This window comes from Athene noctua, chromosome 3, assembly GCF_965140245.1.
Source record: "Athene noctua chromosome 3, bAthNoc1.hap1.1, whole genome shotgun sequence".
NCBI classification, from domain to species: Eukaryota; Metazoa; Chordata; class Aves; order Strigiformes; family Strigidae; genus Athene; species Athene noctua.
Genome location: NC_134039.1, coordinates 85229384 through 85256277, shown reverse-complemented (window position 1 = coordinate 85256277; position 26894 = coordinate 85229384). Strand labels below are relative to the sequence as shown.

Below are 26894 nucleotides of genomic sequence, written 5' to 3'. Positions count from 1 at the left end.
GCCCCACCTTATAAAGAAATCCACCAACACTCCCCCAAATACAGACAAAAAAACAAGTCTGAAAGCCTCCATTCTGCCATCTTCATCTTCAGGAGAGACTTTTGCTATCACCCCCCTGTGCAACCCAGGCCCCAGTTTACACATCTGTAAAATAAGGATAAATAACATCATTTTCTTTCGTAGGAGGATTGCAACGTTTTTGGGTTTTATTTGGAAAAAGCTTTGACTGCTTCTACTCACTTAGCAGCCCAAGACAGAGCTAAGCATTAATCGTTGCTGTCTGCACTAGAGGAGGATCAACTTAGTACTTCAAAGTGTAAACCAGCCTGATTTTCTGAAGCAGAAGAAGGGGGAAAGGCTGATTGTGAATCCTTGAATTCAGTGTCATAGTGAACCATTGTGAATTTACTATTATCTCTTAGAATTTCTCGTAAGGAGGAAACCTGAGTGACATTACCTCAGCACCTAGTTCCGGGTAGTTCACACCAGACAAATCCTTAAGTTTAAGTTGTGGGTACACCAAGTCTAGAAAATCGTTTTAGGATGAAATTCTGAGACTGAGACTGGCTATAGGTGGCACTGTATGACATTTGGACAGTCTCTGAACAAGGAAGGGACTGAGGTCAAGTGCCTTTCCCCCCCAACCTCCTGCTTGCAGCCCCTCACCCTACTGAGGACAGCATCCTTCCTTCTGCTCTCAGCTTCCAAAAATACCTCGCACAGGGGATGAACTCTGACAAATGCAATTTATTTCAAGAAGGATGTAAACACTTTTCCCCCATTATTTACCTCCCTGGTGAGGTCCCATCCTGCCTCTGGGATGAGCAGCCTAGAACACCTTCCCCTCTCTTGCTCCTCATTCTTCCCTCTGACATCCCACTCCTCTCTCATGCTGTCTGCATCTCTCAGATCGTCTCCGTTTTCCTGTCCCTCCAGTTCACCTGTACAAGTGCGGGGCCATGCGGGACAGCTGCGGACTCTGCCTGAAAGCCGACCCAGACTTCGAGTGTGGCTGGTGCGAGGGGCAGAACCAGTGCACGCTGAAGCAGCACTGCCCAGCCCAGGACAGTCAGTGGCTGGAGTTGTCCAGCACCAAGGGCAAATGCACCAACCCCAAGATTACAGATGTAAGTCATGGATCTGGAAGAAGCTGGGGTATTCCCTGCCCTACCCTTTCCCTGGTTTATTTTCCTGATTTGTCTTTGGGTTGGGGAGGGGAAGGTCAGGGCTGAGCTATGCTGGGTCAAGCAAAGCCCCAGGCAACCTTGGGGATGGGACACCATGGTTGCCTTCAAAGGTAAGTATACAACTTTAGATGTCTACAACATAGGGGTGAGCAGAGTGTCCGAGTTCCCACCATAGTCAATGTGGACATGAATCAGTTGCACAAACACTGTCTGCTGGTGCAATCTGAGGAACACCAGAGCACCCGACCTGCTCCCACAGAGCTGGCAGAGGTGACACGAAGCCTTTAGGAGCAGCTGAAGGTGAGACAAGATGCTCTGAGTCATCTCAAATGGACGGTGTGAGGGTATCAAATGAGCCCAATTGCCTCTTGAAACAGCCTATCTGGACAGCCTGGTTGAGAAGGAGATGTTGAGTGATCCCAGAGTGTTTTAAGCTTTGCTGACAGAAGGTCAAGGAAGAGGGCAGGTTGTACTTCATGCTTCCTGGCAGAATGACATGGACAAAGTCAATATCCAGAAATAAACAAGACTCCACTGAGTCCAGCAGAGTAACGCTCTTCTGTTTGCCTGCCTGACTTTCCGTGGTGAAAGAAGTCCCTGTAGAGCAAACAAAGCCCTGTACTGTTGTCAGCTTTCCCCCTTTCAAGGTTCAGTGAGAAGACAGGATGAAACCTGGACTAAATGAAGCTTGGAACTGTCCTATTAGATGATAAAGAGAAAATGAGGGCAAGGCTGGGGGGAAGGATCTGCAACATTCTTTAGAAGGCTTCCTACTGAATGTGGTGACTGGGCCAAAGGAAGAGCTGTAGCAAGGGTATAATACAAAAGGAAGATAAAAGAATAGGAAAACCATACAGAGAGGAAGCAGAGAAGGGGAAAGAAGGCAAGGGAGGGAAATCAAGCCTCCAGTCCCAACTGTCTTTTGTCTGCTGTCTTAGTATGCCTTTGCCATAATGATGGGCACCATTTTCAGGGTCACAGGGCAGGCAGCAGGGAATATCTGAGCCTTGATAATGCCTTTACCAACTTCCTCCTGCCTTAAGCATTTCTCAGTCACCGTGCTTTGTTGACATGAGTATCCTTTCAGGGTGGCTAGGGTCTTATTCTGCAAAGAGGAAAAGTAAAGAGGAAAGTGAGAAAGGGAAGAGAAAGAGAAATGCAAGGGAGGAAAATCCAGCTTCCAGAGTTGTGTTTTAAGATGAAACAACAGGTGGATCATTCTCCTAGAAAGCAAGAAAGGCTTTTCAATTGTATTCAATTGAGGATCAAAAACTGTAGGTGTTATGGACAATCCATAGACCAATGTCCATGTGTGAAAGTTTTGTGAAGGCAAATTCTGGATAGAATCTGGTTTTCCCAGATGCCATTGAAAGGAGTCCCCCTTGCTGTGTTTCTTCCTGCCATCTATCAGTCCCCAAAGTACAGACTCAGTTGGACTGCTGGAGTACCAGACTCATCCTGATGTTTCCAAGGTGGAGGCCTTCCACTGACTGCATTTGGATTTATCTGGGGCTGGTAATGCTGAGCCCACCTGAACCACCTGAAGCTGTGAAACCAAACGCAGAGACAGCCAGAATGAGCAGCTACTCTTCAAAGTTCAGCTTTGAGGCCTTGAAAATTATTGGGAACTAGGGAAAAACCTTTTTTGAATTGTTTCAGATTCTCAAACCTTGGGAAATATTCAGAAATTTTGCACAGATTCATAGAATTTAGTATTGGGAAAGTGGTGGATGACCAACCAAAGCAGAAGTCTAAAACACAAGGACCTGACCATGTGATAGTAGGATGTTCTGAAGGTCCCTATGCATTTCTCTGCCATGCTTTGACCCCAACCCTACATCTACAGTCTCTTTATGAAGTGCAAAGCACTCACTCTCCACACTACAGCTCCAGAAGGGACGTACTTCTAATTCTGCTGACATTTTCTCCAACAGCTCCCAAAGCTCGAACAGATCATTGCAATATTCGCTCATGAAATATTCCAACTGTCTGGTGCAATCATAAGTAGCTCTTGGAAAGTCTTTTTCTGAGCCATTAGCATGGAAGTAATCTCAAGTGACTGGATATATATTGCAGCTAATGGTAGGTCTGGAGCCGTTGGTAAGAGCATGCATATTCTGGCGAGGAGCCAGGGCAGTGTCTGTGCAGGCAAAGGCGGAGAAACAACGCATGTACTCACACTTGCACAGGCACACACACATACCCAGCACAGAGCTTCCCATAACCTGTCCTTATTTACTAGCTCTTGCATTTATATTGCCACTCAGTGAAATTAAAGGACTTGCAGACTCGCTGAGCCACAAAACCTCCTTTAAGAGTGACAAGCTGCAGCATCAGGCTGCTGTGAGCGGAGGGCATAAATTGTGATGCAGTGTCGCAGCTCTGGGTCTTCAAGAGAAAGCTGAGGCTTCCTGGCAGCTTTTGTTTCCCTGCCTTTATTTTCCTCTACAAAACTGACAGGTCTTGTTCCACATTTTTGCACTTGTGATAGAAAACGAACCCTTCTCTCTCATTGTGAAAACAGCCCAGTAACACCTTCTTCTTGTATGTATCTGTGGGACTGTTATGAGGTGAGGTTAAAAAAATCTCCCACATGCTACTGGGAGAATCCCAGGCCCTCCTGTTTTAAGAAAATAAGTGGGTTTAGAAGTTGGCCTTTACAAATTAAAAATCACACAGGGAGGGGCTCGGAAGGGCTTAGAGGTGCTGTGCTGGCTTCACTCTGGGAAGTTTCCTGTTGATGCTTTTTGAGTCTGTCGTGATTTAACCCCAGCTGGCAACTGAGCCCCACACAGACACTTGCTCACTCCTCCCTGGGAGGATGGGGGAGCGAATTGGAAGGGTAAAAGTGAGAAAACTCCTCGGTTGAGATAAGGACAGTTCAATACGTAAAGCAAAAGCCACCCACACAAACAAAGCAAACCAAGAGATTCATTCCCCACTTCCCATGGGCAGGCGGGCGCTCAGCCAGCTCCAGGACATCAGGGTTCCATCACACATAACGGTGACTTGGGCAGACAAACACCATCACTCCAAATCTCCCCCCCTTCCTCGTTCTTCCCCCAGCTCTACAGGCTGAGCATGACGCTGTAGGGGCTGGGACATCCCTTGGGTCAGTTGGGGTCAGCTGTCCCGGCTGTGTCCCCTCCCAGCTCCTTGTGCCCCCCCAGCCACTCGCTGGTGGGGTGGGGTGAGGAGCAGAAAAGGCCTTGGCTCTGTGTGAGAGCTGCTCAGAAACAACTAGTGTGTTATCACAACTTCAGTGTGTTACCAACATTATTCTCATCCTAAATCCAAAATGCAGCACTGCACTAGCTACTAGGAAGAAAATTAACTCTATCCCAGCTGAAACAAGGACAGAGTCAAAGCAAGCATTTTTAAAAATCTCGTGCTTTAGACAGAGATGGAAGGAGGATGATAACATTTTCACTGAGTTGTTTTGTGACTTCTGCAGTGAAAATTTTGTCTCAAACACACCCCTAGTTCTAAAGAAAAGGACTTTTCTAGCAATACGTTCCTTTTCACTACACCATCTTTTATTCAGGGTAATGACATTAGTTCATACGAGAACAAAAATCTTCTTTTGACCTGCTATGAGATGTACTGCCCATGCTAGCAAGCTCTTTCAAGCATAGGTGAGCTCTAATTAACCACAGACCTAGCTTACTAGACACCTACCCTACTAGAACAAGTAAAAAACATTTGATGGCAAGTTTAATACCACAAAATAGAACCAAAATATTCCATGGGGAATTCAGTTCTCTTTCAAAGTGTGTCTAATGCATAAGGAAATAAAATAAAACATGGGAATTTTAGCTTATCTTTCTTTTTTAAATTTTGAGTACATATTAGATTGCATTTGATATGGGGATATGTTCTAGCCTTCCAGCATCATTCATACAGTGTTTTATCAGGAGAGGGTTAACTGACGTCAGCAAAATAAATATTTCAATCAGAAAACATTGCTTTAGCAGATATTTATTAATGATTCAGAATAAAAGTATTTTGGAATTGCTATTTTTGGAAAATAGTCCAAGTTTTCAATGTTGAGTTCCCAGCTGAGACAATCAGTATTAGTTTCTTCTGGAACAGAAATTTAATTTTAATTATAATTTTTTAAGAGGCTTGCCTCATTTGCTGGACAATAACCACTAAAGCCTTTCTCTTTCTTTCTCATCCATTTTCTATTTGTCTATCAATCTCATCACCACAGACCATCCCAAAGTCAAATCTCCAGCCAACCCAAATAATCATTTCACCTGTCAGATTTATTAATATTGTGCTATTTTCTTTTTAGGATTTAAGTATCTTTTTGACTTTTGAAATAGCAATAAACCTGCCATGATTCTGATTTTGTTGGATCAAATGGTATTTGTCTGTTTTTTGGACCTGAGACAGGGCTGCTGCAGGGATCTTGTGCTACAGAGGTGGTGTCTACGCTACACAACCCTACAAGGTCCAAGCACCTGTCTGTGATCATCTGTGCTATTAATTTGTTAACCTCTGCTGGTTCCCTGTACAGTCAGAGCAAAGACACACTCATTAGGGAGGTAGTTTACAACACCTAAAATTAAATATCCTAAAATAAAATATCCCCTAAAGGTGCCAGGTTCTCTCTCCTTTTATTAAAGATGGACCTTCTAAAAATTGGCCTCTGGGTGGAAATTAGACGAACCCTGGTGCCAGACTCAGCTCTGGGAAATGGTCAAGACCAGCCCTGCTCGTGCCAGTGCCTCGACTTTCTCTGCCAGTCCAACTGCCACGCAAGGGTCTAGCTGCCAGCCCTAGATTCCCAGTTGGCAGAGCCATGGGCCAGTGGGTGTGGACCTCAGGCAGGGAATTCCCCATTCCTCACTGCAGAGAGACCCTTGCCAACGCTGGCAGATGGTAGCCATGGCATCCCAAGTGGGCAGCAGGGAATACCCTTTGAAAGCAACATTTAAAGCCCCTTTCAACTAGCCAGTTGTATGGCAAAGCATTTGGGCACAGTGAATAATTGGAAGGGCAGAACGGAGATAATTAAGGGCCAGCCCCATGATTTCTGTGTTGTTTCAATGTTGAGGAGACAACTCCAATGCTAATTTCCACCTGGCTCTGAGCGAGGGTGATGGATGTGATGCAGAACGCTTTCCCCTGTACACACCTCCTTTGCATGGGCCAGAAATATTGCACAGAGAGAGACAGCTCTGGGTGTGGGGTGAGGCTCTGCAGTGGGAGGGAGGGGTGACCTGTGGACTCTGGGTGGTGCCTCTGCTGAGCAAGACACAGCGATGCTACCCCTGCTAGGGCCTGGTGAAGGTCTAGACTGGGGTGCAAACGTGATGCCACCAGGATGGTTGGGCAGCTGCTCATCTCCTGCTGGGGCTCAAGGGGCTCCCACCCTGCAAATAAGTTGTCCATGCTCGCATGCTTGCCATTCCCCTCACCCCAGCTCTCCCGTGAGCTGCAGCTCTGTCAGAAATACTTGTTGTCAAACAGCCACTGCTGCTGCTGTCTCAGTCACCATCCACCTACTCCATACCCAATCTGACACACTTTCTGTTGCATATTGTCTGTTTTTTCCAGGTGGACGTTTTCAGCTGAGTTTGGGATGCATGACCAATACCTACCTCCAGAACTGGTCAAAACTTCCATGTGCTTTGGGCTGGGAATTTAGTATTTAAAGTGACTGGCTGAAGCCATTTGTGTCTTTTTCTTGTTCTTTCTCCCGTTTCTTTCCACTGTACCCCTCTCCTGTTTTTCCATGACTCGTGTCTATAAAGTGCAGAGCTCAGCTGTACCACCAGAAACCCCTGCTCCTACCTAGAAAACATCTCCTAACTGTTCTGTGGATGTTTTGCAAGTTAAAAGACAGCGAATGAGATCTGGGGCAGAATTTTTTACACTCTGAGGTTGGGGCATGTGTAATATATATTTGCAGGGGAGCTAGACAGGGTGATGTATCTGGATTAGGCTTGTTCCCTCAGTTGTTCAACATTCATAATTATTTGTCTCTAGTGGTCACAGAGACCTCATAATGCCACTTTTTTCATCTGAGAGGATGCTCATACTTTTACGTAGGTGGTTTGATTATTCTCCTTTTTCTTGCCTCATTTCTCCAGATCAATCCAGTGACGGGCCCTCGTGAAGGAGGGACCAAAGTGACCATCCGTGGAGAGAATCTGGGGCTGGAGTTCAGAGATATTGCGTCTCACGTCAAAGTGGCCGGAGTGGAGTGCAAACCACTGGTGGAAGGGTACATCCCAGCAGAGCAGTAAGTTGGGTGTGTGGCAGACAGTGGGCCACAGCACACCTGATGACAGTCATTGCTACCTCTAGGGTCTTCTAAGGAGTCAATTCCACCCAACCTTGGAAATGGGCAATGGAAGATGCCATTCCTCACAGCTCAGGAGCTAATAATTCGTTTATTACTGTATTTGTATTGCATATTTAGATAATCCTCATGGCCTATGCTTTGAAGTTATCCTTTGTTTTTTCACCTAACAGCCACCACAATGGTGTTCAATTCAAATCCAAGCCTAAGAAGCAGCTTATCACATGCAGGAGTGATCATTAAGCCTTAGAGCTTTAAAGCTGGCCACCATGCAAGGCTGGAGGACAGAAGGACCCCTGGGGTCAGACCTCAGCCCAGTGTTTGTCTGTATATTTAAGTGAAGCTGTGTTGACTTACACCAGCTAAGCATTTGTCCCACCAACAGCCAAAAGCCACCACTCTCTAAGGAATAGCTTAGTCCACAGTTTGTATCCTGGATTGGAAAGAAGAGGGTGTGTTAAGTCTACGGTTCATTTGCCAGCAGAGTGGACTGTTTGCTCCAATTACATCTTATCCAGACCTTGAAACCATCCTTCAAACCTTGCTTCTGGTTCATATTTTCTCCACAGGATAGTATGTGAGATGGGGGAGGCCAAGCCCAGCCAGCATGCCGGATTTGTGGAAATCTGTGTGGCCGAGTGCAAACCAGAGTTCATGGCCAGGTCTTCGCAGCTTTACTACTTTATGGTAAGCTCCTGCAAGAAGTTCTTCTTGGCCCTGAAGGTCCTTGGGCCCTGGTCCCCTTTGCTGCATCTATCCATTGTCCTTGACCATATTCAGCCTCTGAGCTCTTCACTGCTGTTCTATCAAGTTGTTCCTTCCATTTCCTTTCAAAATCTTGTTATGAGCAAAAATAGCCTGTCTAATTAAAGTTTGAACAGTCTAATAATAGTCCAAATGATTAGTCCAGTTACAGTTACATACAGCCATGGTCCAAATTAGTACAGAAAATCCTCATTAATAGTTAAAAACGCTGTACAGGAAAGAAAAAAGGTAAAAAAGAAGAAAAAGCAAAAAAAATTCCCTAGTATCTTACTTTTCCTGGGTGTGATGCTCGCCCTACCAGCATCCCTCCAGGCCCTACGGCTGAAGGCACCAGTGTCCTCCAGGAAAAACATGGGGGTTGCCACCAGTCACTACCACCATGAGGTCTTCAGCAGGAGTGTGGAGTGTGATGTCCATGGTGGGGTTTCTTCCTCCTCACTCTCAGGTTCCCCCCGGGGTACCTTCACCCCCCTCTCCCCACCGCCTGTTGCCCTGCCCCAGTGGCAGAGCTGCCCAGCGCCCAGCCCGGGCACACCAAGGGCTGGTGTTTGCTGGGCAGGGCCTGCCCGGGGCGGCAGCCCTTGGCCATGGGGGGTGTCCCCAGCGCTGAGCTCAGGCAGGTCCTTGGGGATCACACTTGTGATCCCAGGGACACCCAGCGCAGGGCACGGCAAGCACAGAGACGTCCTGTGAGACCCTGTGGTGTTGGGTTAGTGCAAAGCCCACAGCCTTCTGCTAGCAAGGACAAAAATTCCCATTTACTGGGCTGCAGGCAGTCACCATAGCAGTGACAGGTGTTTCTGCAAGATGCAGCATTCAAGAGGTGTTTGTGTTAGGTGGTCTTCTGGGTGTGCAGGAGAAGCAGTGCTGCATCCCAGCATCACTAGATCAGGAGGGACAAGGCTGCAGAGTGTGGGTAAGCTGTAGAGTGTGACTGGGGCTCAGTGCAAGTGGGAACTGTTTTGGATGCTCCATGGTGAATCGATAGACACCAGCAAGCTTTAACTTCAGTTAGATTTTAAGAGTAGGAGTTTTGGAGAGAGGACTTAGCCATGAGGAGTTTGGAGATGAAATCAAAAGTCCCTAGGGATGGTGAGGGGTGGGATCAATGCACAACTTCCATTCAATGTGTGCTGACGGCACTTGGAGAACAGCCACACTCCTCTTTTTAGAGAGTCTGCCGGGGCTGGCAAATTGGCTTACTACACCGTCTGTCTGGGCCATCAGCTTGCAAAGCAGTCAGAGGGGCTCTGGGCCTGATTCCACACTACTACTGGTGTAAGTTCAGCCTGAAACTGTCACTTTGCTGTGGTGGAAGCCTCATGGAAGAGAGGAGCAGAGCCAAACACATGTACACTCAACTTGGTTTTTTGCTCCTTTCTGATGTTTTTTTGTTCCTTGTCCAAGAGACCTGTTTTTTCCTCTAAGGCCTCTTGCTGGGGACATGCAAGCAATGCCTGGCCTTGATCTGTGCAGATCTCTGTGGGTTTGAGATGAGAGGGTCTTTTTGTTCCCATCCAAAGCTCTTGACTCCTGCAAAGGAATGGGTCTTTTCTGAAATTATTCACATGCCCTATAAATTTTTATGGTAAAGGGAGCTGGTAATGAATGCAAGTATCTTCGATTTCCCCCTTGAGCTACAGAAATTTTTCTATTCTCTGTATTTTCTGATGTCACTCAGGTACTATGCTGGTGGGGGCAGAAAAACGCCTTGAGAGATAGCCCCCACTAGGCAGACAGAAGGGCTTTTTCCAGGACATTACACTTCAGTGTGTCACCTTTGCTACTCTTGAAATTACTGTCCAATTTTGATCATCCGTGTCCGTCTGTGACAGCTTTTCCCTCTGCTTGCTTGCTTTCCGGCTGCCAGCTATCCCAGCCGTGCATGAGCGTGAAGTCAACAGGGTATTCTCTGCTGAATACCTTGATACCTTTGTGCTAGACAGAAAAGAATGCAGAGGCTCTCCAGCCTGCCCATCATATGCCCTCTCCTGTGTCCGTTGCTTTCATAGTGGGAGCTGTGTTAGTTGGCACGGCTTGATTTCCTCTGATATTTCTGCCAGGAGGGTAGAGATGTTATTGCAGGCATCACAATGTCCCTTGGCATCCTGCAACTGTGGGTGGCAGCTTCAAGGAAAGGAAGATGTTTGAAAACTAAGGAAGGGCATCGCATGGGATATAAATGTCGTTTTCTGATGTATAGTAAATCCTTTGGAAAACTGCTTTTCAAGAGTTTTGAAGCAAAACAGGGTCAAATTTGACCAAAAGGTCCAGCCTTCCCCTTTCCTGCAAGAATTGGAGGAGTTGATATTTTGAACTCAACAGAGGATTTAATTTCAGTGTTTTAAAAAAGAGGTAGCTTAGTTTAGAGGGGCTAGAACAGTTCTTCTCCACATTTCTAACCAGAACTTTTAAATTCAAAATGCTCTTAGTTTGTTTTAAACTCATCTGTGATCAAAAATGCAAATTGCATTAGAGAGTACAATAAGACAAAAGGGAAAGAAAGCATTTGGTTGCAGGCTGAAATGAAATTTATGATGATCTAAATGAAAATACTTTTTAAAAAAGTTCTTCATTTTTTCTGCTGTGATTATTACCATGGTCTTTCAACCCAAAAAAGTTCTCCACTTTTCACTTCAGATGCTGAAGCAAGTTTACCTTTATTCTGGCTTTGGATGAGAATATTATGGCTCAGTGCAGGTGATGCGGTCTACTCTGAGGGTCTTCTAAAATCCTTGTCTCAGGAGAGCATTTGCAACAGGTCTCCCTTCCATCTTTCCCCTCCTGCTGCTGCTGTTGAACCTATAGAAAGGAAACGCAGGTGCACAAGCTGTGTGTGAGTTGATCTTGCTCTGCCCTGGTCCCCAGGAGGAATGAAGTGGGAACCAAGTCTGACATGCATCATATGGTCAGTTGAGACACAGCTCTGATGGCAGCTTCTTTGTGGACAGCCTGTGTGGAGGAGGTACTGAAGAAAAGTAAAGGGTTGGGGAGCAAAGTAGGCAAGATCCTAGAAAGGTACAGAAGATTTCCCGTCCTCTTTGCCTCATTGTCACTGTCCACTTCAGCCTATTACAGATCCACTAGACCCCCTTGCATTTTCCATCACCTTTCACCAGCAAGGAAATGGTAAATAGTCTGAAGGCTGAGTTTTCCTGCAAACACGCTGTGCAATATTTATGAAGACCACTGTGAATAATTAAAGGTTTATTGCAACTTTGAAAACTTGGCCACAAACCCTTTTGTAAGATCATCACAAGACACAACAACGCTTTGCCAAGGAGCGTTGCTGACGTAGTTCTGGTCTGTGAGAATCCTCCAAAGGGCATGGCTAGTTTATCTACCTCTGAGAAGAGAGCGGGAAACCCATCCAGGAGTGGGACAAGGCCTTTGGGTCTTTAACTCAAGTGTTCCTCTATGGTTTGTAAAGTGGATACTATTGCAGTGCGGTTGTGTAGGCTGTGTGCCCCAAGTTGGCCATTCTCAACCCATTTTCTCCTCCCAGCAGCAGTAATTTGCATTGGTGGGGGTGGCCACCAACAAGGGTTTAGAGAGGAGTTGCCATCAGAGCTTGAGGTGGTACCCTAAAATAGAGGAGCTTTACATACTGAAGTGCATCGTTTGCATCTACATACTCTTCCTGCAGCTTTTATCCCAATAATAGATGTTAGAGAATATTCCCAGAAAAAGTATAAAACCAGTTTCCAAACCATCACGTCAAAACCTGTCAAGTTTAAACACAAGGACTGTCCAGCTCTGACAGTAGATTTTTCCACAGAACTGTATGTCTGATTTTCACGTTCAGCCCTTTCTCCAAGTGGTAGATGCAGTTTAAACAAAAGCAAAGTGGAAACCTTGCCGCTGTTCTTCAAAATGATTAGCCAGAGGGGGACTGGGACAAGAGAGGGCTCTGTGTGTGTGAAACAGGGAGCTGTGGTGTGTGTCAGGTGGTTTTATAAACATGGATTAATGGTCTCCAAAGCTCAATAAGGTGACTGCGTGATATACCTGCTTGTTCAGAAGAGCTGAGGGGAGCTTCAAGCATTTGTGTCATCATTCTTAAAGAGAGGGGAAAAAAAATAATCTTCATTTAAATGCATATAGTAGCTTTTCACTTGGGACTGAATGGAAAGTTTTTCTATTAAAATGCAAATGAAAGAATAAACTGTAACTCCAAATTTCTTCCTGAAAATGAATGTCTCCTCTCTGTATTGTGGTAACAGGGTGATCTGTGCCTTCAGAGTGCAAGTATTTTATCTTGATTTGGGGAAAAAGGGAGAGCAGGAGGGTAAGAAAAAGAGATTTGAGACTTGGGGCCCTAAAGAGATTGTGCCCCTTTTTGATATATTAACACAACATCCTGTTATGTTTTGAAAAGAGGGTTGGAAAATCAGCAGAAAAGGGAAAAAGGTGTTCACCTGGACAGTGCTCCTTTTGTGGCTGCAGTATTTCAGAGGACATCTCAACATGAGCACTGCTGTGCTCTATCAGCGCAGGACACCCATGAGGTACTAGAGTGTCTCAGCATCCAAATCTGATAAGAAAAAGAGAAAGATCTGGGGTCATGCAATGGGCATGTGGGAGAGGCAAGCCGTGAGCTTAGATGCTCTGCTGAATCACAGCTCTCCTCCTTCCTGGGGAAAAAGTCTGTGAGCTCGGGGGGAGTTTTTAGGATTCTCTGGAGCTATACAGCAGGTCCTGTTCCCTTCTCAGATCAATAGGGTTTAGAGTTATCTTTAAGACCCAACCATTTTCATCACTTGTGAGCACCATAGTTGGGAGGTGGAGACTCCCCGTTAAAAACCAACCAGCCAGTTCAAGACCTGGTTTATCTTGCAGAGGTGGTGTTACCTGATGGTAAAAAGATACCTCAGCTGTGTCAAACAAGCAGTGGAGATAGGAGATCACAGCTCCAGCTGCTCCAGGCCTGGAACTGACTTTGCAAGCACAGAGTTTTTGTAGGAGTGAGGAGAACAGACTGGGATTAGGTCTGAACTCATCCCAACAAAGCTGGCGTTCAAGCAGGATGTCTATGATAGGACTGGTGTCACCCAAGGCTCATCTGTTGGCCAGAAGATAACGGCCATCTTCTGAAGTCCAGCTAAGATGTGATTAACTCCTGCAGGTGCCTACCTCTCTCCATCATTAAAATGAGAGAGGGAAGGTACCTGTGCACCTGTATCGTGTTTACAACACAACCCTTTGCCTTCACAGACTCTGACACTCTCTGATCTCAAGCCGAAGCGGGGACCAGTGTCGGGTGGCACCCAGGTGACAATTACAGGCAATAACCTCAATGCGGGCAGCAATGTCATTGTGACCTTTGGGCGACAACCCTGCCTCTTCTACAGGTACAGATGAGTCCTTCCTACTGTATGTGCCTGAGTCTGAAATATGTGAGCAATTATAGCCAAGAGACTTCTTCTGAAGTCCAGACACACTGTCCCTCAAGTGCCTCTTTTGCCTGTGGCCATGTTTATTCAGCAACGGGACTTTTGCATTCTGCACCGTGTGCAACCTTGCTTTGCATGTTTTGGGGTGAGAGAATAGGATTTATTGCATTGTTTTGATTGGTATTTGGTGTGCTTTTTTTTCCATGTCCCCTTGTCAAATTTCACTACAATTCTCCACGGTCCTATGCTTTGCCACTTGCTCTGGGAGTACGTCATTTAAAAGATCCATTTTCATGTCCCTGCTTTAGCAGAGGTGACAAAGAAAATCTGACAACATCGGTTCTAAGTATTAAAACACCTCCCTTTTATCCCAGAATAGTCGTGTAGTGCTAAGAAATGGATGATTTGCAACATTTTAGCTCTGGGTTGGCTGCTGTTCAATTGCAGTTCAGAGAGGCTTAATGTCAGTGTTACCTGCTGAATGTTCCCTGATCCCTGTGAGAATGAGCCTGAATCCCGTTCCCAGGGGCTCCCGCAGCTCAGAACTACCCAGTGCAACGTATTTTGCTGCCAGTATCAGTGGAGGCTGAAGATGAAGTTGGCACATTTCCCCCAGCATGTCCTTGGCAGAAGAAGGGCTCATTCACAAGAGACCTGGGACCACTGTCCTGGGGCAATGCCCTTCCCTCTCCCGGCTGTGGGGATCCAGTTCAGCCACCTGCTATGACTGGTGTCATTCAGCATCTATAATTCAGGAGGGTGAAGTCACAGCTTGTGGTTTAAAAGGCCAAGTGGGAGCCAGAGCTTCTTGGAGATGCTTACTGAAGAGATTGGGGAGTTTTTGGAGAGATTGAGCATGGTCTTTCAGGGGAACTTAGAGACCACCTGGAGGGTGCAGTTAGTGAAGGTGAGTGCCATGCTACGAGGGAAGCATTGCATCCTGCTTTATCCTTTCTAGGGGTATAAGATGAGGCTACATAACAAAACACAGGACTGGGGAGATTGAGGGTATTTGGAGCCTGAATTTTTGGCTCTTTATGGAAGGTAAGGGCCACTGCAAAAATCAGACCTGGAGCTGGTTTTGAGCCCTGCCCAAAAGGCAAGGTTTATGCAGCATTCTCTTTGAGTATAATCATAAAATGCTTCCTACTATATTAGCACCTTCCATGCAAAGGTCCCAGGCACACTGCAAACTGCACTTAAACAAGGCTTACAGTCCTAATGCAAAGTAAACTTTATTATCCCAAACTGGAAAGCCGAAGTGCAAACACTCCTTTTTATGAGCTGCTGCTACATATGTCTGCAGGCAGGAAGGAAACATCCATCAAGTGTTTAATCACACAGAAATACTTCTGGAGAGAGGTCTGGTTTGGACTTCCCTTGGGGTTGAGTTTTCACTCTGAGACCTGATAAATTATGGGTTTTGTGGTTTTACTTAAACTAATGAAGCTTCCTCGGATAAATGTGTCACACTATTCACAGCATATTCCTGTAGCAGTGAGTTTCACCACTTCACAGTGCATAGGGTAAGGTCACAGGACACAAGACTGAGTAGCTGGGCTCTTTTTGGCACCATTTGCTTTGCTGCTGGTAGCACCTGGTTTATATTTACTTGCTTCTGCTCACAGGAGATCCACCAAGCACATTGTCTGTAACACCACTGCCTCAGATGAAGGCTTTGAGAAGGTGAAGGTGTCCGTGAGAGTCGACAAGGCCAAGATACATCAGGAGTTGCAGTATGAATACGTAGAGGATCCAACCATCCTGAGGATCGAGCCCGAGTGGAGCATCTTCAGGTAAGCATCCCATGGACAACACCTGCCACTTCCCATGGTTTTCTGATACATCACTGGCATGTTCATTTTGGTCCTTGGTACAGAAAAGTGCTTTCCAAGCACTGTGTTCACTAAGAAAAAGATTTATGCAGAGCTACTTCCCAGAGCCCAGGACCATGAGGACTGGTGGACTTGCTTCCTGGGAAGACTAAAAGGCCAACAATGTATTGTGCATCCATTGTAACACCTTGGATGCTCAATGTGTGTCTGTGCTCATGTGTATCCCAGAACAAAATTTCCACGGACTTTAGTAAGGAATGGACAGGAGCAGGATCCTTTCTCCAAACGAACTCTGAGTAGTTCAAACCTGCTCAGATGATCCTGCTCCCTGCCTTCACTAGCAGAGCAAAGCTTCCTAGCTTAATGAAGCAGTGCTCACCAGAAACTTCATTGGAGACTTCATTCTTTAATTGCAAAGGTAGGTAGGGCAAGTCTCCAACCTCCTTTTGAAACTTTCTCCCTCTTTACTGCAGTCCAGGGTTTATCTCCAGCACCAGGATGCTCCCAGTCTGAGTAGTATCACAAACCACTGGGGCTGGTTAAACTACACAGTTGTATCCCTAAAAGCTGCAATTCCTAGTGCTTCTGGTCATGACCGTGTTTCAGGCCCCATTGGGCTGGGACCACAGGTTTGCATAGCAGCAGGACCAGTCACTGATGTCTTAAACCCGGGCATAAATGACATAACTGTGCTTAGAGAAGTGAATCTCGCCCAGGGTTTTGAAAGCAGCAATTCCTACCTTTCCTACAGGTTTCATGGAGCTGATGTTTTAGGACTAAGCATTGCTTGCTTGGCTGTCATGCCTGAAAGGCCCAGGGTTGTATCCCAAGATGAAACACAAAGGGAGGCCTGGTCCCTGCCCTATCAAACAGCCTTTTTCCTCGTTAGGCATCTCTTTTTCTCTTCACCCCATTGATGCTGCTTTGGTGAATTCAGAGGGTTCACATGAAGGTGTCTGAGAGGAGCATTTGCCCTGGTTGTGGAAGGCATCAAAGCGATACCCAAATGCTCTCAGAAGCCTGCAGAACTGGCCTCGGGAAGAGAGAAATTGGTCATTAAATGCACTGGTATTTCCTTGAAAAGATACAAAATAAGAAATCTTCTTCATCTCCCCTCATTCCTCCACAGCTGCTCTCTGCTTCCCTGTCAAACCAGACTGACTGGAGTATCTGGGGATTAGGAGCAGGGCTTGTAAATCCCCCCAGTTCAGCTCCCATCCAGAAGATGTTTTCACAAATCAATTAGTACCTTTAATTACCGTGAGGGAATTTACCGATTTAGCCGGATTGAATCTTTGCACACTGAGCTTGGAGCTTTAGCGTCTGGATTTTCCATTTGGGGGTTTTATTTTCAGTCAGAGTTCAGGTTATCAGTGAAATGAGAAATCGCTTTACTCCCTTCCTTATTAAAGTGCCGGTTAAAAGGTGCAAGATTGACAGCCTAGGAGAGTGAATTCTTCTATTATCCCCAGGAAAGTTGCATCACGGGGACCTTCCTCCACCTGGCCTCAGGTCTGTTTGGGAGGTGAGAGGAGAAGCTCTCCAGAGCTTGTTTGCTCCTTGTTTTCTCTGCTGAAGCTGCCAGCGAGAGATGAAGAAGCAGCCAAGGAGATGCTTCAGGTGTATTGGTAAAGCTGTTCTCAGCCCGGGGGTGCAGAGGCTCTGCATCCCATCTTTTGCTGCCTTGAGTCTCCCACCCCACCTCCCAGCATAAAGGAAATTAAGAAGAGGTGCTTGTTGAGTGGTTGTCAGCTTACCGCAGGGTGTGTAGTTGCTAGGAGGGATGATTTGGACTCTACCTGTCGCATCACCCAGGTACATCCTCTACCCTTTCCTCTCCTCAGTGTTTCTGAAATCAAAACACATCAGCTTGAGCATCAACAGGTGCCTAATTTTACCCAGACCTTCCCACTTCCATCCTCTTTCTTGTGCACTTCTGAATCACTCCAAAAGGTGTGACCTTGGAGGAGGGGTACAGAGAAAGAAGATGTGATATCCAGGATGACCACTGTGGTTCAGGGTGTCGGAGACAGTTGTAAGCACTCTGTTAGCTGTGGAGCTCCATCCAGCAGGTCACGATGGAGACAAGCATTAGAGTAAGGCCTCCACACGTAGCTGGATGAACGTGCAGCCACCTCCAGTCCTGAGAATCAAGCAAGAAATAAGTTAGTCAAGACAGGTGGATCTGGAGATGACCTGAGGAAGCTGTTTCTCAGTATATTTGTTATGTGGAATGATTCATAACAGCAAATCCACTGTGCTTCTCTGATTCATCACTCCTGGCTGTAGGGCTAAGCTGTTTTGAGGGATAGATGATTGCTACTAAACCAGCTTTGCAAAATTAGTGAATGAATGTACTAAGCCTGGCTTAAAACCTTCTCAAGTGCCATTTTCCAGGACAATAAAGAAAAGATTACTGCTAATTTACTCCCATAGCCAAAAAAAAAAAAAAAAAAACCAGACAAACAACCCAAACAACAGAGTCACATTGGAGGGGCAGGTAAATAGAATTTTATGAGGCTCCATTAATATTTTGATCTGGGTTTGATTTGAGTTGCTTCCAGCAATTGTTTGAGTCTGCAGACAGAAATTATGCTCAGAGCTTTTGGGAAAATAAAGAGTTAAATTAACAAATCTGGTAGTCTTGGCACCTCTGTTATTTTGCTGGGCAGCATGTCTCCCAGCTCTGATCTGAACTGATGGAGACGTGGCTGTGACTGGTCATTCACCTGCAGGCACAAAAGGCAATGGCTGGTGGTTTTCATGCAAAGGCAAGCAACAGTTTTATTTGCTTGATTTGCAAGCCAGAAAAGGTTTGGGGGTGATTTTGTGTCTTCAGCAAACACAACTGCTTTGGCTTTTTTTTTTTTTTTTTTCTGAGAAAAGGCCTCTCTCTGATTTGATGCTGTGTCTGTGCTTAATAACTGTGATCTGAGCCTGCAAGCTCAGTTTCCAAAACAAATACAGGATTTTTAACACGTGGGTTTAAAACTGTGTGCACAGACTTGGTTGATTAAATAAAAGGATTTATGTATATATACAGACACTCATATGTCTGTACATATACACACACATTTGATATGTCTGGAACACATAAGACTTTCAGCTGAGCAAAGATCCAAAATCCATTCTAGATTGAATCAGCAGACATTCATAATAATAATAATAAATAATAATAAAAATTATAAAGGCTCACAGCCAAAAATTCAGAAGAACCAGGACAGTGGAGAAAGAACAATTTGGTTTCTACACTTCTAATTTTTGGTGAGCGAGCTCTCCCTGGGTGATATTAGGACTACTTAGTGGGAAGCTGAATTTTGGGGAGAGGGTATTTTTTTCTGTAAGGCAGGGAGGGGGAGCTCTCTTATAAGTGGAGGTATGACTTCAGGAGATTCCCTGTTCATTCTAGAGAACTCAACCATCCAAGCAGATCTTATGGAAATGGCAAAATGTGGTTTTGCCCCATAAAATTTCCTATTAGAAATCTCCCATCACAACTGATCATTTCAGAGAGCAAGAACTTGAGATACTCTTCAAAACTCAAGGTCAAACACTGTCCTAACCATCAGTCTGTGGAGGCATTACCTGAATGAAAGACCATAAGGAACCTCTCAGAGAAGTGTCACAGGAACACCTGCTGAAAGATATGGTTGTGACAAGGCTCTTTGGCACAGCTCATGGCTCATGACTTCAAATTTACAGGCTTCTTGGTTACATAGGCTATGTTTAAACTAGTAAGTACTTAATCCGGGTCTGTTCTTTGGTCTTGAAGCCAGCGAGCTTGCATAGCCCTCATCCATACCACCAATGATTTTTCCTCCTTCAAAGGAAGATTAACTTCATCTATCCTGCTTTTGGAGAGTGCTCCCTGGCCCTTGCTATCCCCTGAACAATGACCAGGCATTGCCTGACGTACTGTTAACAGCTTATCAGCATCTAGGGCCACCAGACAGTGTTTGAGCTGGTGTCCTGGCTGTTTGCTTTATCAGTGTGGGTGTAACTAGAGGGGCTGAAGCCCATTCCCAGCCAGCTGCAGCCAGTTCACTGAAACACTGTTGAGCAGAGATGTATATTTACATTCATTCCTACCTTCCCCGTCTGATTAATAATGGAAGATAAATGAGGAACATGGAAAACAAAGGTCAGAACTAGAGGAGATCTGTTGGCCAACACAGGCTTCCTCCCTACAGTGTGTTTACTCTCTGGTGTTTTCTCATTTATAATGCACTTGTTTCACCTTTCCTGTATATGTAGGTTTACCTGGAGGCAGGAAAGGGATTCTGAGCTTCCTTTTCCCAATCCCACTGATTTCCACATGATCTCCCCTTCCATTCTCAGCAGAGCACTCCAGGAAATAAATTGCAGCCTGAACAGTTTCCAACGGGAGGTATGGAGACAGATGTCGAAACCGATGAGAGCACTCCTCACCCTGGGAAACCCTTGGAGATGGGACTGTCTGTTGATGACATTTCCTCCTCCTACCCTGGCTGTGTGAGCCCTGACAGCTGGAAGTTTTTCTTTCTTGGATAACTCTTCCCCCTTCAGCCCTTGCATCACGGTGCCTCCACCACAGTGCTGCAAAGGGTGAGCTCACCCTGGTACAGCAATGCTGTTTGGATTTGGGATGGCCAAAGCTGCCTGTGGTGAACAGTTCCCCTTAACGTGGCATTCAAAGCCAACCCACACATCAGCTCCTACTGAAGCCTGGGAATGAGCCTTTACAGTTTCCTTCCTCCCTCCCCTCTGCTCCCCGAAGTCCCACAAACAGCACCGCTGACTGCAGCTGGAAGAGGCAAGGGAAAGGAAAGAAGAGTGTTTCTGAAAGCTGTTTCCTTCTGGTGACAGTGATTGCAGGGAATGAGACGGGTTCTGTCTACGTTTCCCCATCTTAAGCTGGGCTGAGACATGTTATAAAAGCAACAAAATCTACCAGATGCAGGGTTGTGGCTTGTAAGGATTGGCTTTCTCAGGAAATCAGTCCTTGTCTGAGCGAAGGGACACAGTGACTGGAAATCTCTGTTCTCTCACATGTTGGATCTAACACACATGGCTGAGCTTATCTGCCTGGGTCATCAAACGGAAACCAAGCCAATGCCTTATGCACACCACATCTGAAGATTTTGACTGTTCTAGATGCTGCAGGACCTGGTTCCCCAGCAGCACTGAATGGGTTCACTGAGATGACGTTATCTTAGGGCGATGTTTTTATAGCAGGTTTAATATGCAATTTGGGACTACAGCCACCAACCAAGGTGTCACTGAATCCTCAAGAGTTGCTTGCACAGGATAGTATCTGTGAGGGGTTTTTAAGTGTCTCTTCCTTAAGTGATATAGGAGATACAGTCTGTGGACCATTGTGAAGAGCTTTTGTTAGATTTCCCACTCTTCTCATTACTGAACCTTGTGACTGCTGAATCTTGACAATGAAAAACACCCAGATGCTGCTTGATGTGACAGTTTTAGCAAGTTTGTAGTTTTACTTCTTTCTCCCCGCAGGAATGAATGAAAAACTTTTTGCTTTGTTTTGTTTTTCCTTCCCTTCCTGTACAACTATGAGATGGGGTCAGACACTTTGCAATCAGCACTTAGGAATACAGATCACCCATTGCTGCTGCAATCAGTCCTGATATGTATTCGCTGGGCTCATGCACTTCTTTCATTTATTCTTCCCTAGTGGCAACACACCCATTGCAGTGTGGGGAACTCACCTAGACCTGATCCAAAACCCTCAGATCCGGGCAAAGCACGGTGGAAAGGAACACGTCAACGTGAGTATGGCTGCCGAGCTCGGGGCCATAGGAGGGGACATGTCCAAGGTGGTGACAGGGCTGGCTAACGGGTCTGGAGGTTGGAATCTCCTATTGCACCCAGAAAAGAAGGGATGACTTGGTTTCAGAAAGATCACCCTGTCCTGTCTCCATGAAGGAGCACTGGACCAGAGGGAACAGAGAGAGGTGTCGTGAGAGGTGGTTCAGTTCCTCAGCCTCTTTCTTCTGTTGGCTCAAAGATACCTGTCCTCCCACTTGGCCCATGGACAACCTACATTATTTATTGTCTTGCCTGTGCATAAGCAGACCCAAATCCAGGTTATTAGCTGAGCATGCTGGGCTCAGAAGGGACTGTGAGTAATACTCCTTGATACTACCATGTCCACTCTCTGGACTACTTGGGATCCTTCAAGAGCACATCCAGGTTTAACCAGCCACATTTACAATCTAATTCAATTCTCAGTGACCACTTAGGAATCAGAAGCAGCTCTGTGGAAGCCAGCAGAGCTTTATCAAGGTTTGGGAGGACAATTCATTTGGAAGGAGCCAACTGCCAGTAGCTGCTGAGCGGTTCCTGATTAGAGCTGTAAAAGTTGTGAGTTTAGCACTTCCAGTTAGGAGACTCAGGAGCAGGAAGCAGCTGCTGGTACCTACAGTTGGTTGGAGGATGGGGTCATGCAACAGCATTTAAAGACAAGTTGGCTGCATATGAACACTTCCTGGGACAAAGTGTAAAAGAGCATCCCAGAAGAAGAGGATCCAAAGGTAAAAAATGCAGAGGAACTAATTGGAGGGGGGCAACAAGTCCAGATCCTCTGCACTTCTCAGGTTTTAAGATTAATCCATGGGCTTTCCATCCAAGGTTCTCAAAGCACTTTGTGGACATTAAGATAATCTACTGCCACATGAGCATTGGTGAAACTGTGGCAGATCCAAAAAGAAGATGCAGGAATACGGGGTAGATTAATTTTCATCTACAGATTGCAGATTGAGATACCTAAATTTTGGTCTTATCTCGTCTCTTCCATGAAGTAACATCTCCAAATCCAAAGCAATTCTGTCACCTCTTACACCTCACCAGCTTCAGGAAATAACTGAGTTTGGTTTCTGGGTCTGATGGGGATCTTGACTGTCAATCTTCCAATCCCTCATGAACTCTGGGAAAACCCTGGTCTGACTGATTATGTGTATTCATAGGTCTGTTTTAGTATTATGTTGTATTTCCTGGTACAACACAGCCAAACACTTCCCTAGCTTTCCTGCGGAATTAGAAGCCTGCATTACTCCATCTTATTCTTCCATCAGACTCCAGCTCTTGCCTGACACAGTGGACTCAAACACTCATGCCATGGTGAAGATGATGAAGCCGATTCATCATCTCAAACATGCTCATGTAGAACTGCCCATCAGGTTTGCACTGGGAGATACTCTGGTGCCTTTTCTTCCTTGTAAGAGCTGTTGCAGCAAAGAACTTCCGACTTTCTTTACAGTGTGAAACTACCTAGTCCAGGTCACTTATCTCTGTTTTGATTTGAGCCAAAGCAGTATTAACAGTTGAGCTATGCTGTCTGTGATAATGAGTGTGCTCTCAGTGCTGGACGTATCAGAATAGTTTGGAGAAGATTCTCCTATCGAGCACAGCTGGGATCCTACGAGCTGATGCTGTTTCCCCACAGATCCTGTTGGTTCCTGGTGAGGCCAGGACTCATTATCCTAGCAACCACGGTGTAGAAAGGTGAAGGCTCAGATCCTGAAGGACAATCAGGGATCTAATTCCTAGTTGTTTGTAATGGGAGTCAGGATGAAATGTCTTTCACAATCTATCATTTATCAAATACACAAAAGAAGCAGCTCTTTGGCAGGGCTGGAAGGCATCTTCAGGGGCTCCTGAGACCTACCTCACTGTCTTCACCACTCCAGCTTCTGGGCTTCATTTCAGGCAACCTGATGTTCAAACAGGAATCCTGGGCACAACTGAGCATGCACCGGACATAAACTTTTGCAGTGATCCCCAGAGTGTGAGAGCTAATTCCGGAGTGGCACTGAGGCTTTCCCTAGTCTCTGCTGTACAAAAAAAAAAAAAAAAAAAAAAAAAAGGCAGAACTTTCTGTTTCCAGAAGGAAATGAAGTTAAGGGAAGATGCTGACACTGGCAGCCCAGATGCTGAGCTCCCTCAGGGAAGAGGCACAGGATGCCCCATTGCAGTGCAAACTGCTCCACACACCTGCCCCAGCAAAGCTTTCATAATTCCTTCCCAGCCTTGACTGAGTGATGGGTATGGGGTATGTTTTGAAGCAGTGGAACACCAGCCTACCTCATGAAACCAAGGAGGTCTGCTCCTCCCTGTCCTCTAGCAGTAGGCAGGCTAACATTTCACTGGGAGGTATCTGCTGACCAGGAGGGCTGGGGGCATTTTCCATAAACTCTCTTTGTGTTGCGTCTTTCTCTCTCCAGAACTGCGAGGTGCAGAACAGCACGGAGATGACCTGCCAGGCTCCAGCACTGGCTGTTGACCCCAATCACCAGTCTGAACTTGCTGAGCGTCCGGAGGAGTTTGGTTTCATTCTTGACAACGTGCAGTCCCTGCTGATTCTCAACAAAACCAACTTCACCTACTACCCAAACCCAATCTTTGAGGTTTTCAATCCTTCTGGGATCTTGGAGCTGAAACCTGGAAGTCCTATCATACTGAAGGTGAGACAGGGACCAAGGACTGGATGAGGAAGGACAAAGACCTGCTGCCTATTGCCTGTCTATGTCTGCTAGCACCCCACAAATCACAGTGGCATCCTTATTGCATCCCAGTTGCACCTACCATACCTTGTCATATTAGAGTCACCATCTGCAGACACGAATCACTGCCCAGCATTTGCTAATACCCATAGCTTAAAAATATAAACTCCTGCTGCAGGAGTCTGTCTATTCCTTTCTTGGGTTTTCAAGATCTTCCTCTCACCCCTGGTTAAACTGTACACCAGTCCTTTGTCATTTCTGTAATCTGGACTGCAGTACAGAGAAGGAATTTCACGATTGAACATTTCCATATCAGCACTTTTAAGTGGTGCATGTGCAAAGAAATGGTTGTGCCTGCAGAATACCTTCTTGTGTGTTTGGACGGGGGTCTGTTTTACTGGCCAGAATATGTTTTGTGAGGGTCTGTTTGTGAAAGACCTATATGCAACATTTCTTGTTTAGTTCCAGAGAGAGAGGAACAGAACAGTCTGTTTTGACTGATGACAGCCTATAGCCATCCACGCTGTCCTCTGCATGACTTTCTAAATTGACTTTTCCTCTCTGTGTTAGTGAATGGTGAACCACAAATGTCAAGTGCAATGTTAAATTTGTGTCCCGGGAGCAAACTAGATGTGGAAGGAAAACTCTTTCCTAACCTGTTGTTTGTTTTGTGTTTGTTTTTTTTTTTTTTTTCGGGGGTGGTGGTGGTATTCCTTTCTATTCAGGGCAAGAATCTGATCCCACCAGTGGCAGGAGGGAATGCCAAGCTGAACTACACTGTTTTGGTTGGTGAGAAGCCCTGTGCAGTGACCGTATCAGATGTGCAGCTACTGTGTGAGTCTCCAAACCTCATCGGACGGCACAAGGTGATGGTAAGTGGTGCCTGAACCTCAGCCTTTCCTCCCTGTGTGGGTTGGGAGAACACACCAATGCTGAAGAGCTGGCAGAGATCTCCCAGGAGCTTACATCACCATTTGTCTTCTGTAGATCCCATAAATAACAGAGCCCTTTCTTGATATAATATCATGAGTAATTTGAAGAGGCAGAAGAGTAGAAGAGTAACCTGGAGATCTTTATGGACAGTGAGAGACCTTCCATAATCAAGACCCTTTAGGAAAGTTTGCCTTCTCATTTTGTACTGTCTGTATGAAAAACAAATACTCTTCTGAGTTCATATATGTAACATGTTCCCTACATGACATACTTTGCTAAATTCAGCACAGTCCCCAGCAATTACTAACATGCTAGTGGTTAAAATTTGACTTCATGCAGGAGAAAAAAAATGCAGGATATGGATGATAGTGTGACTGGACTTTGAGGTTTTGACATCTATACAACTTAGTATTCTCTTGCATTTTCTTCCTGGAACCTGTGAAACATGGACCTGGTGATTACATCAGCAGGAGTTTCTCCTCTTAACGTTGATGTATTAATTCCTTCTTTACTTTCCTCTCAGTAATTTGCATTCCTTGGTGATGTTGCTTGATAAACAGCACATCAGCAAATTCATCTGAGTTGTACCGAGATGTGGGTGGAAACAAAACAAAAGGTAAAAACTGACACCAGGCACACAGATGAACAATGTTTCTCATTCTTCATGATCAACATTTTCCACTTCTCTGTTGCCCTCCCAAAGCTGTATCTGTCACATATTTATTTCAGTGCAGTGAGACTCGTAGAGGTTGATGGAGACACATTGCATGGCTCTTTAAAAAAAAGTTTTCTGGGGATTTTTAGAAAATAGAGAGTTTATGGTAACCATTTTGGGTCTCATTTGTGACTACTGCTGGGAGACCTCATACTGGCTACTTAACTTCTCTGTGCCAAAGTTTGTCATCTGGAAAATAGAGGTAATAATCCTTTTCAGCCATGCAAATATACTATGGCTCTTGATGCATTGTAAAGCACATTAAGGCACTCCAAGAGGAGCAATAATGAAGTGAGAGATTGTCTCTGTGTGAATACCAAAGCTTTTGAACAAGGCAATATATGTTCTCTGTCATTTTCATGAATATAATTAAACATATGGTTAGTTTGAGATGGACAAAGCTGATCCTAGAGAGAGAAAACTCAAAGTCAGGTGAGCAATAATCAACCTCTGGGGATGAGGGAGGATGAACATCTGGTCAGGTCCTACTAATTGGGAAGAGTCCCCTGCTCCTGTGGCTTGGGACAGCTTAAGTGAAGCCATAGAGAAAGAAATAATCCCTTTTGGAGGAAGCTGATCAAACAAGAGATGCTGCTGGAAAGATGGGAAGATGATCGCACTGAAGACTGTTAATAAGCAGCATTAGGGGTAAGTTACAGATTTCTCATTCAACTGCCAACACTGAGGCAACACTTTGACAGCGTCTGGGCTGGGAACCAAATACAGAAGGTCACCTGTGATGGAGGCCAGTGCTCAAGGATGGACTTTACATCTGGAACTTAACAAGGGGACAGCTGGGCTGGGAAATGCCTCCTCCAGCGTGGCACAGCATCTCTGTTGCTTGGGGTGGTACAAAGTGTATCCCCATGTTTCACATGAATGTCACTTTGATGGTCAGGATAATTGACAGGTAGCTCTCCCAGGTCCTCCTCCTGTTTCTGCCAATAATCTACTGTGTGACCTTGAGTAAACAGCTGAAAAAACCCTTTCTTACAAAGTGAGGTGGCCTAAGTCTGAGAGGAGACCATGGGAGTGAATCAACCATTGCAACACTGAAGTTATTTCTAAGGGAAGGAACAGTGACAATGACACACATTGATGTCAACATGCTTTTGATCAAGTTCAGCTATCTTTTATTCAATGAGAGAGTTAAATATTTGGAAAAAAAACCCAAAAAACTAAAAGTCCTGAGCAGTGGTTAAAAAAGGTTGACTAAAACTCAGAGGCAAGCTCTTTTCTGAGGAAAAGAAAA

General features: G+C 45.5%; 1 protein-coding gene across 1 annotated transcript in view; it reads left to right on the top strand.

The window, feature by feature from the left end:
• The window catches only part of PLXNA4 (plexin A4), a 462846-nt gene that overhangs the window by 379328 nt on the left and 56624 nt on the right, over nt 1-26894 (top strand). Inside the window, exons 12-19 of the mRNA XM_074903539.1 lie at nt 937-1127; nt 7289-7440; nt 8070-8187; nt 13480-13616; nt 15287-15454; nt 21168-21261; nt 23716-23955; nt 24720-24866. Coding sequence (XP_074759640.1) covers nt 937-1127; nt 7289-7440; nt 8070-8187; nt 13480-13616; nt 15287-15454; nt 21168-21261; nt 23716-23955; nt 24720-24866 — 1247 coding nt within the window. The remainder of the gene's footprint in view (nt 1-936; nt 1128-7288; nt 7441-8069; nt 8188-13479; nt 13617-15286; nt 15455-21167; nt 21262-23715; nt 23956-24719; nt 24867-26894) is intronic.